Genomic DNA, 14718 nt, shown 5'->3' with positions numbered 1-14718 from the left:
AAATTTGGGAAAAAAAACGTGGTCATGTGCTGTGTGCAAAACAGCAGTGCCCATGACCGTATGTGTGTGTAATTCCATCCTTGTCTAGGGGAGTGCTAACCGTCTCTCCTTTTATACAACACGAGAATATCAGTGAGTTTTTCGTTATATATACTATCAACTGTAGTGGAACCATGACAAGTGAGAGTGAGTCAATGATAAATAATCAGATCGCTCTATGTAATAAATATGTTCTTCATACAATGTTTTTCATTTGATATATAGATAGCGCTGTGCATATCAAAAAATAACGAAATAAAGTTTTTAGCTGACATAAACATTTTGCTGATAGATACCGAAATAATTGACAAATCATCATTACGATTTAAATGATTTTATTTACTTTTCGCCACGAAAAATTATTAATTAATCAAATATATGTCATGCTTTTTATTTGATACTTATTTTTGTCCGATTCACAAACTGGAATATGATGCGGTGTAGTAGTCATGGCGAATAAGTTTGAATGTCGAAACGTTTATTTAATTTTATCCGCTATGTAGAGGAGATATTATATTAGTTGAAGACGAGTCACGACATCGGATGAGTAGGACGTGGGTGTATTGTGTATAATAGTAAATTATAAGTATACATGTATACAGAGACTGAAATTTGTTACACAAAAACACAATCAATAGATTTACACCACTTTAAGATCATAAGAATATTACAATTTATTTATGCAACTATTCGCCACTTTTGTTGTTACTAGTGTAAATGTATAAGAATATTGAATACTCGTTACTTGAAAACTGAATTACAATAAACAGACATGCATTTTGTATTAAAGTTTGATTAAGATGTAATTTATTATAAAATGGTAATCGAAAAAAAAGCCCCATCATAGGAAAAAAAGCTCTGTACCAACTAAATATATTATTTGTTATTTTATTAAGATTTACATAATTAAATATAATTATTAGATTTATCTATGTAACACTTCTTTAACATATCTGATATCTAAAAGTATAGCTGCAATCTGTACTTAACATTATCGATAATTGACATTTGTCATTTGTACCTACATAATTTAAAAATGTTAAAGGATAAAAAATTAAAATAATTAAAAAATATAAAATAATTATCATTTGTATATAATTTAAAAAAAGTATTTTTAATAATTTATTATTAATAATCATTTTTTAATTTTACAATACAAATGAAACAATTATTTTAAATTGTTATTTTTAAATTTTTTTTTAAATGATGTAGGTACAAATGACAATATTATATTGACAATGTTAAATGCAAATTGCAGCAATGTAATTATAAACTCATAGATATGCTAAAGAAGTATTATATAGATAAATGATTAATGATTATATTTATATTTTATATAAATCATAATAAAATAACAAATAATGTATTTAGCTGGTATGGGGCTTTTTTTTTCCGATGAATGTTGTTAGGGGATTTTTTTTCAGATTCTATAAAATATATAAATTAGAGATTTCAATATAAACGTATAATTTATTTGTTTTATTTGTAAACTAAAAAGGGTTTATTATAAACCTATTTAATTGCTCTTTCATAGTATAGTCGTTTTATTTGCAAAAATGTATTAATTCAACTCATGTAACCGATTATGTACCTAGTTATGTGCTTAAATTAACTTTCCATTTAAAATTATTTTACAATCTATTCAGCGTGTCTACATAATTTGTATTTGTATTTTTATCTTTTTCTTGCAATTAATCTACTCTTTATTTTGTTGTACCTTTTCTCAGAAATCAGAATAGATTATTCAATGTGTGGTCAGCATTTCACGCATAGAAATTATAATAGTATATGAACTATGAGCACATATTCATCTTATTAAAGTTGATTTAAAACAAACTAACTTGGTCAAGTGTATATAAATATAACACCTACTTGATCACCAAAGTTTCATTTAGAATGAGTGTATCACACAGTCCACATAGCCAATAATAAGTAATAAGCATAGATTTAATTGATAACATCATTATATATTTCTGTAACTGATTATTGTATCAATTAAAAAATAATAGTAATCAAATAATCAATGTACAACATGTTATAATATTAAGGTAAGGCTGATAAAAATATTTTAGTATGAAAGATGAAACAATGAAATATTAAAATACTAATATATTATGAATATTTACTTTTAGTATTAAAGTTCATTGATTAGTTAACCAATAAATAAATAAATACAATTATTTAGTAATTTACTTTATCCCTAACAAGATTTTCAATTAATTTTTTCAAATAAGTATTTTACTTTCTTAGTGATATTATTTTGTGAATTGTCCACTTTCTCATTAGTTTATAGTTTTTTTTAGCAATATTTTTTTCACTCACATTGTTTTTCTATTCTTGCAAGTTAGTGATTTTACTCGCATCTTTGAGATTTTTATTAATTTATACATCAACAGTAAAAAGATTAATTTTTAAAATTAAATCTAGAAATAATTACAATTTTAGTGATCATTAGGGCCAGAAAGTTTGCGCATTAGCATGTTTTTACTGAATGCACCAAAAAATCACTAGATCAACTACAAATTGTAATCTGTATGTAATTACATCTTTTGAATTTTTATTTTATTTGTTCGTATATTTCTCAAATTTTTCATTGTTAGTATATATTAGAGATAAATATTATGTAATTGTCCAAAAAAAATTACTATAAGGATTATCGATAAATAAAATATAAAACTAATTTATAGTTGTTTGACAGCATGGCATTGACAAAGTATTGAATTGTGAATTGTAATGTTTAAAATATAATAGATATTAATTTAAAATTTTTTTTTTATGAAAAATATTTCACTTAAATGCAACCAGTGGCGCCAAACTTGGCCTTTAACATTAAATTTAATCTCTACTATAACAGTTATAATATGAGTATATTCTAATTAAAATAAGATATTTTGGGAGAAGGGCCTCCTCCTCCAAAAAGAAAAAAAAATATGCCACTGAACATTTCAATGCATATAAATCTTATTCCTAGTGATCACCGATAACCTATAATTTTATTTATTTTATTGTATTACTTATTGTTTTTAACTACTGACTAAAATCAATTTAAAGTAATGGGAGTTGTAATGTTGAATAAATCCTATAAAAAAATTATGTATATTAATTATAATTAAATAAATTCCATACATTGATTATCAGATTATCAGTCAAGACCATATAGTAACCTTTTTTTTTATTTTCAATTTTTACATAACTCTAATTGTGGTTAAAATAAATAACAAATTGGATAATATTTAATTATTTTTAATTAGTTGAGATATTAGGCTGAAATTAACATCAAGTCATGGTAAACTTTTTTTTAAACATATCCCATGTACCCTAGAATAGTTTTTTCCAAATTCGAAAATTGACTAACTTGCAGGCAATTTTTGATTAATACATTTGCCAGAAAAATTAGGTAAACAAATATACTCATAAATTGGTCTAAAACAAAAAAAAATATACAATAATATATAGTAATAATAATAATAATAATAATAATAATAATAATCAAAATATTTTATAGTTTTATACATATAAATGTTTCTATACACTTCTATAATGGAAATTAACTGCAATAATTACAAATCAATAGTCCTACATAATTATACACTTACGACTTACACTTAAATAAATGATAAAATTTCAATATAATATATTCAAAAAAATAGAATGTACATAATCAATGAACACTTTATTCAATAATAATCTATTATTCCCGTATCAGTGGGAAGTGTTTATATTTTCGCAGTGATTAGCATCAGTCTGTTTTGGCCATTTTGGCACGCAGTTTAGCATGGACTTGTAGAAATTCTGGTTTATCTTCATCCTTTTCTTTTGAATCAGTTTTTTCCATTTGCTATAAATCAAAATGAAACATAATAGTACTGTCATAAAAAATGTCCAGCTTAAAAATAATTATGTAAAATGTTTAAATATTAAATTCTTGTTTTGGAAGTCATACATATAATTAATTTAGTTATTATTGCTTTACATTTTATTGAATTAACTTCATTTTAATGAAGTGTGATCTATAAAGGACATTTAAATTAATTTATTTTGATGGATGGAGTGAGGAGGTTAGCTTTAACCAATGTAAGATATCCTATACTCCGATTATTATTTACGTGATCCTCGATATACATATGTCAAACAGTATCATTGAAGTATCAAATTTCTAGGGGGCAAAACCGCCTATGATTATCTATTATTTTAGCTTTTGGGTTATAACAAGTTATATCGTTTGATTATTTTTATGGCAAGTTATTCGTTATAGATAGAAAAGATTATTTAAGCAGTTTAAAAGAAGGGACAAAGGAGATTTACAGAATACGATCCGAAGTTACGGAATTTTAGGTTGCCTTTTGGTAACATTTTTATGAGAGAAAATCTCAATCCATACAAACTGCTTAAATCGCAGAACGATTTGCGGTCAAGCCTCGATGTTAAGTGGTGTATATCAAATTTCTAAAGTAGTACGACACGGGTAAAATTATTATTATTATTTAAAGAGTCTCGCGGTTTAGCGTACCTACTAGTTTTAAAATATGTCTATGCATTCATATTATATAAATTTATTATGCACTCTCTCCCTCCCAAGAAACTTTTCTACGGGTCCATTTACTTGTTCAATAACATTCATGTAATATAATATAACAGCACTATTCGGCTGTATAACCAATGATTTTTAACATCGAAAACGTTGAAAAATCTTTACGCCAGTAATGGGAATTCTTATTTTATTTTTTTACGCGGTTCAGCACCAGTGAACACAAAAATTATACCATCAATTTTCTATTGCCAACAGAAAATACTAACAAAATATTTTATGTTTATATTTAAAATAACCGTATATCATCGAAATGTACATTTTTTAATTGAGCTCAGACCTGTTACTGTAAATAAATATTTTTTTTATTATAAATCTATCTACACACACACATATATATATAGGCAATAAGTCCTTTTTTTAGGTTGTAACTAATGAAGCCGCGGGAACAGCTTTTGAAATACTTCCGCGGTGCAGGTATTAAATATAATATACATAATCAGACTTAGTGGCTATATTGGTACTACATTTTAATACACAAATACCAATAAGTATGTTTTTAATTTATAGTCAATATATTAAAACGTACTTAAAGTTAAAAAATTAGAACGTAATAATATACACATTGATGAACGTGCACTTGAAGTGTTGAATGATACTTAAAAGTGAAGTGGTATATTAAGCTTATGAGTTGTTTTTTTTATAGCTTGTGTACAAATTAAGTTATATGCTTATAGCAGACCTGTAGTGACGTAAATACGTAATTATATCATCATTTAGAATACTAAAAAATGTTCAAACTTCTAATAAAATACAATCGCTATAGACACAGTTATTATTATTATCTATTTGTAATATAAGTGATAAGAACATGACTATTATTGAACAGTTATAGTTTTAAATGTTACAATTTAAAATATTGTATTTGTCGTGTGTCATAATTCATAATATATTGATAACTATGAAGAATTATGTACGTAAAATATTCTGTTTGTTAAAAATAAAATAAAATATTAAAATACCGTTTCAATTTTTTTGGCCCGTTCTTCTATCATTCGTTCGAATGGTGTGCGACAAGAGTTCTTTTGTTGTTCGATCTCCTTTTGACTTTGCGTACGCTTGTGTTTTTCTAGCGCTTTTTGTAGTTCTGATTTTTGTCCCAGAACATTTTTGCCACTAAAATGTCAATTAAGTCTTATAAAAAAAATCAAAACATTTTAAACACCTAAAATATACATTTTTTGGTTGAATAGGAGTTCTCGATGAAGGTTTTGATGGTCAGCGGAGGTCAGGCATGGGTTGGCCGGCTTCCGTGGTAGGATTAGTCCATCCTGGTGCATGTCTCTCGTGCAATCAGTCGCCATTGTCATATCTGAATAATACAACACACAGTTATAGCTATAATTAATAATAGATAAAACAATGCAAAATATGTTTTACATTATTATTTGTTATATAATATAATTGTCACAATAGTTATTAATTACAGAAAAAAACGCACTGTTTGGTACAAAAAATAAATTCTACAGAACGTATATAGAACATATTAATAATAATATTTATATTAATTGAAAATTATTATAATTCTACGTGATTCTGAAGTATCAAATAAATATTGATTTATGACAAATTCAAAAATATATATTTTTAAAAGACTCTAATATATTGTTGTAGATATCAAATAAAAAATATAATTAGTTAGATAACCTTATTATACAAGGTTTAGCTTTTAATATATTCACTGTATAAATATATATAAACATACATCTTATATATATTACACATCACCACAATTTTGGAACAATAATATGGGTACCTTATTATGATGTCATATATAGAATTATAAAAATGATTATTGTAATTTATTAATATACGTAACCAATACAAAGGTTAAAGTAGTAAAAATATACTTATCACACATTTTTGTCAAATGTACAGAAATTAATTTTTTATCTTCTGTTAAGTTTTAGAAGATGAGATAGGTAATGTGTCTTTTAAACAAGGATATTATACCTATTATGTTTACTTTTTTTTTCAGAACCTATTGAAAAGAAAAATCTTTAAATTTGAAAATATTACAAAATCAACAAGGTTTATGAAATATACAATATGTTAAATAGTTAAATGGTAATTATCGTAGTTTCATTTATAAGTTCAAATACATCATTTTTACATAGGTATTTTTAATATTATACGCAATTAGTTTAATGAACTCATGATAACTTATGTAGATTTATTAAATCACTAAAACTAACACATTTTGTAAATGTTGGTTTATTTAACAATTAATCTACGTGTCAATGATGTGATTTATGATATTTCTAGAGTATATTAACCTAGTTACCCTAGTTTCTTTTAAACTAAAATCAATAGCTTTCCTGTACCAGCTCAGAATACAAAAGGTAGGTTCTGACAAGTGTATTTTAAATTTTTAATCTTACATCATAGACCATATGCAGTTAATTGAATTAATTTCCTTGATGTAAAACTGGTATCTGAACAATTTTTATAAACACAAAACTTATTGATATACAATGAGAATTTAAAATATAGCGTCATTATAATAATATTCAGTATTGTGTCAAGATTTGATTGCAGTTATGCGGGTAAAAAACTTCTCGTTTAACATATGCCAACGCCTGCCACTTCAAATACTCGTTCCTTTCGTTCTTACCTACATTTTAAATTTAATATTTTGAGATCTACCATAGTCCACGAATGATAAGAACACCACTTTATGTTGGCCCTTGTATAAAGCTGACAATGGCAGTACGACCTATTATGTAAAATAATTATTAACAAGAGTTATAACGGGCAAAATCGACACGTTTCTTGGTTTATAAAGAAGTTTTAAATTATAAAAAGGGGCAAGAACAATGATAACTTTAATAATCATAAAAAAAAATTTAAAACTAACACTCATAATTTTTTTTTTTTTAGAAAATACTGACATCAGGACGAATTAATAATAGTATTTTCCAGTAATATAAGTTTATATTTCCAATTAGTTATATTTAAAAATAAAATTGAATAATTGTAATTAATAAGTTCCATAGAACTTAAATTATTATTTTTTAGAGATAAAAGTAGTTTTTCAAATCCTAAAATGTAAAGATTTTTAAAGTTTAGACGTTATAATTTATAATGTATAATACCATTTATCAGTGTTTAATTTCCTTGAATATAAATATAATATTTATTTATTTATAGATTAATAATTCTCTCGTGTTCGTAGTTACATATAGGTACTAGGTACTCATTACTCATTGTTTATAAAAATTAGTGAGACGTGAACTATATAATTGCAAAATAAAATTACGTACAAGACCATTAAAAACATAAGTGATTTATAAAAACAAATGCCGGTTATGGTGAAAAATGTAATGTACCCATAAAATATTATTCACCTTACAAGAAAAACAACGAACGTATGTAAATATATTTCAGTGTCATAGCCTGAAAAGAGTAATAAGGGGGTAGCAATTCTCCTAAAAGTCAGTAAAATTAAAAAATGCTTTCAGTGTTTTGTGAATATATACTACTTAAGACTAAACATGCGTATTAAATTGTAATTTGAATGAAAATTGCTGCAAAAGTCAAAAATATTATGGCTACAGCATCAGCATACCAAACGTATGAGAGACTTTACCTAAAGCCTACTTTATATTAGAAATTATCACCCCCTCCCCTAAAAAAAGCAAAATTTATAATTACGGCCATTGATACACTTAATATGCATCATAAATATGTATATAAAGTTGCATTAAATGTATCTATATTGATATTATTTATATATTTTAATAATTGAGACCATGACGATTTATTTTATATTTTTTTTTTATCACTGATAATGATAAATTATAAATACATAAAGTAGAGTGTTAAATGTATAAGATAAGTCTATATTTTTATTTTTTGAACAATTAAAATGAAACTTGACCTAACTTAACAAATTACATGTGAACAAAAGTTTAATATTGGCCGAATGTATACAATGCAGTGTATCGTAGTACTATAATCACTATATAATATAATGTATATAATTTATTACTCATATGTTATTCCTTTAGAGATAACACATTACCTAGTGTTGTAAATTGTTCATTTTAGTAATTTGTAAAAATTAATTATACATGTAAAGTATAATGATCCATGGGTTTCGATTGTTTTAAACGGAATAGTTTATTAAATATTAATAACATAACATTTTACATCATGCTATGTTGAGAGGAGACATTTTGTTTTATGTTCAAAGGGTTTATACTGAAGTAGGAAGGCGTGAAAGAAAAATATAAATAACGTTTCACAGAGGATCCTTGATCCAGTCTTGTCAAAATTTCTAAAGGATATTAATTGGTATATATATATATACATATAAATATTATGATTACTACCAAGAAAACTATTTGTTGTGCGAAATTAATTATTAAAATAATCTATTTGCATTTACAAAGAATAACAACAATAAATATAATACAATAATCTACAGAAGTTAAAAATTAACTTATTTAATTAAATTAAATATAATCTTTAATATATATTTTTTTTTATAATAATAATAACTGCCTCGGCAACTGGGGTCATTAGTTACAAGAAATTTAATTGGGAGGTAGATTCTTACATTAGTCTGAGACTAATATTGTTGCAAAATATAGGTATTTAATAATTTGAAAAATATTCAATAATTGTTGGGGGCTTAGCCTCCAATCTCCGTCTATGGTGATACTAGTGTTTAGATTTTAAATTAAATGATGGGATAGATAATAATACTTGAGATGTTGTGGTTCACAGTTCTTACATTCAGTTAGAATGTGTTTAAGTGTTTGGCTGTTAGTGAATAATTGCAAATAAAAAATATAAATATGTATTCAATATTACGAAATAATAAGTAAATATGTTGTACTCGAATAATATAGGATCATAACACAGCGCACAATGAGGGTTCTGACCAGTGACACAACTTCAAAAACACGCGGATAAGTCTGCGGACATGAGACTTTTTATAAAGTTTTAAGATTTAAATTGAAGCAAATTTAAATTGGCCAAAGTTTAGTACAGAGTGTTTCAAAAGTCTTCATCCGATTACAAATTTATATAGTTCGGCAATCGTTAGCCGCAGGTAAATTACCTATATACTAATCGAAAGATAACTTAAAATAAACTTGGTTTTCTAACTTTTCATTAGTATATTGGTCGTTTACTAGTGGCTAACGTTTGCCGAGCTACATTTGTAATCGGATGAAGACTTTTGATACACTCTGTATAATAATCAATTTTAATATAAGCAACAATAAAACAGTAATAATGTTTATTTTTTTGTAAAATATAACTTTAATATGTACTATATATAATATATATATATATAGTCTATATTATATTAATTAACAAAGCACGTTTTCAAACGGTATTTGAGTTGTGTTTTGATAGCAATAATATATGACAGTGACAGTATGACACATTTTTCTTTCTATAGTCACTAAAAGATTTAAGTTTTAAGTAGCACAAACACATTTATGTCATTCTGAAGATTTATTGTAAAAACAATCATAGTATAGGTTGATACCTTCATCGGTTTCATTGTGCACTACTTGTTGCTGTTTGATTGATCTAAATATATACGTAAGACTGTCACTTTAGGAAATGGTGGAAATACTTTGCAGCATTCTTATCGGGATAGCACAAAATATACAATATACAAAACACGTACTACTACACATAAACACAATAATATATGGGCATTGTCTATAATATGTTTATTACATATATGTCTATACTTATACCAAGGTCATTATGTGTATGTGTGTGTGTGTAAAATAAAATAAGAGACAAATACTAAATAATCTACAAGATTTTCGGTTTTCTAGGCTAAGATGAAATGTCTGAAATTTATATGGATGGGCCGCGACACGAAAAAGTAATAACGGTTTAAACTATGCGGCCACTCCTCTTTCAAAAATAAAAGTATAAATAAATACTTCTGCAACTCGAGTGGAAATTATAATATGGTATTACAGGTAACAGTTATTTAAGTCATTAAAGTAATTATTAAAAGGTGTTATACACATAATTATTGATTATTTTTTATTTGAATATTTCTTAAAAAATTCGGAAATTAAAATTTTTTTTTATATTAAGCGTATACTAATAAAATGCTGAAATAGTAGTGGTATCATGCGTATTATATTATTAATATCGATTTATCACATGTTCCAAATATAACTTTTTTTCAGTCTTACATTTATCTTTAAAAAATGTAAGTATATAGTAGGTATATTTAATTATTAATTACCTATTAATTTTAAATATGTTTAAATTTAATATATCAAATAAAATTCGAACCTTTGCACTTATAAAATACGCCAGTCGCATAAGCGTCTATTATTATTATCATCTTTTCAAATCTAACCTTTAGAATAAAATTATATAGATACATCCATATATAAATATATGGGTGTATAAATGATGATGAAATAACGTGTATATACATAAAAACACATAATAATATATCAAATCAAAGAATCAAAAAATAAATCATAACATATTATTCCATATAATTAAAAATAATAATGATTAAATAAATCCCTGATATGAATTTTATAAATATATAAGCTTTACCAAAAAACTAACAATTTCTGTCTGTTTGAAAAAGGTTGCACTTTAAAGGGTAATTTTCTGTATCATAATGTGTCCGGTGAAATTCTGGTAATGTTGTATATGTGAGCTAAGGTAGCTATAAAACTGTATAGTAATATAGTATACGAAAATATGCAGGGAAAATAGTAATTGTTATTATGTTATTATTATTTTTAATATTATTGTTTGATAGTCGATATTATATACGTTTTGTATTATATTATTTAGGGCGAATTATATATTTTTTAAAGAAGAATATTTCTTGTGCATTGACCCGATAGATTTTCAATATTTACATTTTTGATTAAGTTATTAAAACAATAATCAAAATTATTTTAAATTAAAACATGCTTATATTTATTAAAAATCTAAATATTAAAAATATATCCGGTCAATACGCAGGGAATATTCTTCTTTATAAAATATATAATAGCTGATGCCTTTACCGTAATCTGAACCAGAGAGTCGTCATCGTGGAAATACGGAATAAATTTGTTCCTATATATAATGTAGGAAATAAACATAGAAAACAAAAATGTTGGTGTGGTGGCCCCTTAATATAATATAATATAGTAGAAAGCAAGTCTTCTGCAAAAGTGAATACGTGTAATAATCGCCATTATAGTTGACATCCCTTAACCTTGGAACAGTTGGAACGACCTATGGGTCAGAACGCGTGAGGTCAAGAAATCCGTTCTTCTGAAATCCAATTAATAGCTACGTGTTAGTATATACCTTTCGGCTTTCGAACACAAAATACCATACAGGAAGTTTTCTCACGAATATACTGTATGCTCGTCATTTCAATCGATCGGATCATTCGTCTCGGTCATTGTTTCAAACGCGTACGTGCAATTCTCACGTGTTGATATTCAATTTGCGATGGCACTATATTATATTAATAATAAGCCGCAATCACTTACTACGATACGCAACACAACATGCCGGGCGGCGCGGCGGTATCTTTTTTTTTTATGAAATAAACGTTTGTTCGATTGTGTACGCTGCTGGTACAATATTATTATAGTGGCACGGACACAAGTCGGTCACGATCGTCCGAGTGACCTACAATCGCCGTCCGAGTGTCAAAGATAACGTGTTTACATTATTGTATAAATTTTAGATTTTTCATTGTTAGGCACGTCTATTCTATGTATAAATGGTACATATACTATATACTTTAAATAATATATATATATATATATATATGCATATCGAAATAAATCGGCGCAACAAATGGGTTTCGTTTACCGATGAATTACATAGAGAACCGGAAACTAAATCGATTGGCACACTGTATAATATATTATAATATTATAATGATCCCATTCATCTATTAAATTGTATTAATGAACAAAAAGAGACTACTCATTGTATATTAACAGAAAAAAAATGTACTAGAAATTCTGAAACGCATTAATTCACCCCGGCGAGCAAACGGAGTAGACTTTATGCATAACTCACGTTTGTTTTGTATGTTTGACGTTTGTATATAAAAACGTCGATTGGAAAGTCTTTCACTTAGATCACGATTATTTTATATAATAAACTAATAACCATTTAAACAAATAAACGGATTTGAGTTTTTGTGAAGGTTTTTATTGTTCTGTTGCAGCTTTATATATATAAATGTATTATCAATGTCTTTTTGTTTATAAATAATAAATATCTTAGAAATAATAAGTAGTGTCATTAACCCCTTTCATGCATGACTTAATATTTTTACCGAAAAAATATAATTATTTTAAAAAACATTAGGATTATGATGGGAAAATATATTTAAAAAAAATTTTTAAGTGAAACTACCCCTAAAATTGATTAAAATTTAGTTTGGGTACAAAATTAGTACATTGTACATGATACATTTCAAAAAGTATTATACATAGAAATCTATACTTATTTGTAAAATATTCCCGAAAAAAGTTCTACAAAGTAGTATTTTTTTTTACCTAAGAGCTAACAAGACCAATAGGACCACTAGTATCAAAATGTTATTGTTGTGATAACATTAAGTGGGTAGTTCACTCCACACAATAATAATATTTTCATCTGAAGTTCATGATTTTGTCGCTAGATATATGTACCTTTTATCAAAATTATTCGCCTTTTTGTGCCGAAACTGTAACTTTATGAAACTTTATTTTAAATAATGATAGAAACTACAAAAAACGTATTAATGCCATTTTAATATATTTTAGACATTATTTTTTGTATATCAATTATGTATAGGGGAATAATTTAGAATGAACTCATGTCATATGAATCATAAAACAAAAATTATGTTTTAAATTTTAATGTATCTTAATTTAAAATAACCCTCGGCAATAGTTGCCATTAGATATAGACTTACATACTCCAATCATATTATTTATAAAAAAAAATATGGATTACGAAAAAATGTTTAAACGGTTTGTTAAGTACAATACAAATTGTGTTAAGAACTATTATTTTAGTATAAAATAGCAATATTATAGGGATCTATTAGATATAGGAATATTATATTACTATAGTATTATATTATATAAAAATAATTTACAACCAAGTCGACGACTAATTATACTTGTAAAAACAAAATTAAACATACTCTGAGATAAAATTGAAACGAAATAAAAATTAATCAATAATCTCATTATATAGTTTTTTTAGTGGTAGTGTCATAAATTATAATATGTTTTGAAAAATATCAGTTTACTACTGCTATGTATTAAAATCTATACTAAAGTTAGTAACTTAATTATATCATAAAGTGTAGACATTTGTGTTTATAATAGTGTGTGAACACTTAAGCATATTATAAATATAACTAACTTTAAGATTAGTCGGATTACTTGGATTAGACGTATAACTACTATTTACTACACATTGTAAGTGTAGGTAAGAGGTAACTATTAATAATTACTATTTTCAGTCTCAAACAATTCTTTAAATAGCTGAACCGTCATAATTAGGGATGAGAAATTGTAGAAATTGTATATTGTTTTCAATGTCTTCTATTTATAGCTAAGCTAAAAATTTGTTCTATAATCTAATGAATTCAGTTAGTAGTTTTTTTTCCATAATTTTGTATTTTTTGAAACCCGTTTGTGCAAATAAATGCATTTTTAGAAAATTTGTAATTATTTTTGACACAATTTCTCTCATAAAACAATAAATCTTACAACTTCTCATCTCTAGTCATAATCAATAAAAATTCGGGTATGGTAATTTATAAATATATTACCATTATTGATAAGTCATAACTATAACTAAAATGAACTAAATAATTTAAATAATTACATTCAATAAAATATAAAATATGGACGTAGAACGTCTGTGAAAATATATAATCTTTATATGCGATTGTAACTTAATACACTATATAGAATAGTATAAAGTAAGTAGGAAGTGCTTAATAACACAATTCCGTCACACCTAGTAAGTAATATCCATTATAAATTATTTCTATAGGTAGGTTATAGTTTATAACAGAATTTAATAATAAAATGTTTTTATTTATCGATTCAATAACTTGTTAGTTA

At 25.5% G+C, this 14718-nt stretch overlaps 1 protein-coding gene and 1 non-coding gene across 2 annotated transcripts in view; both read right to left on the bottom strand.

The window, feature by feature from the left end:
* Positions 1-10: 10 nt before the first annotated feature.
* Positions 11-122, bottom strand: LOC132918782 (U6atac minor spliceosomal RNA). The gene has a single exon (XR_009660574.1). It is a non-coding gene; the product is annotated as a U6atac minor spliceosomal RNA (small nuclear RNA).
* A 3144-nt stretch (positions 123-3266) lies between these two features.
* LOC132931979 (uncharacterized) overlaps positions 3267-14718 on the bottom strand; it is a 30163-nt gene continuing 18711 nt past the window's right edge. The window contains exons 3-5 of the mRNA XM_060998130.1: positions 5804-5939; positions 5590-5743; positions 3267-3877 (exon numbers count right to left, since the gene is read on the bottom strand). Coding sequence (XP_060854113.1) covers positions 3779-3877; positions 5590-5743; positions 5804-5939 — 389 coding nt within the window. The 3' untranslated portion in view covers positions 3267-3778. The remainder of the gene's footprint in view (positions 3878-5589; positions 5744-5803; positions 5940-14718) is intronic.

The sequence above is a fragment of the Rhopalosiphum padi genome, chromosome 1 (genome assembly GCF_020882245.1).
Source record: "Rhopalosiphum padi isolate XX-2018 chromosome 1, ASM2088224v1, whole genome shotgun sequence".
Classification (NCBI taxonomy): domain Eukaryota; kingdom Metazoa; phylum Arthropoda; class Insecta; order Hemiptera; family Aphididae; genus Rhopalosiphum; species Rhopalosiphum padi.
This window is presented reverse-complemented; position numbering and strand designations above follow the sequence as displayed.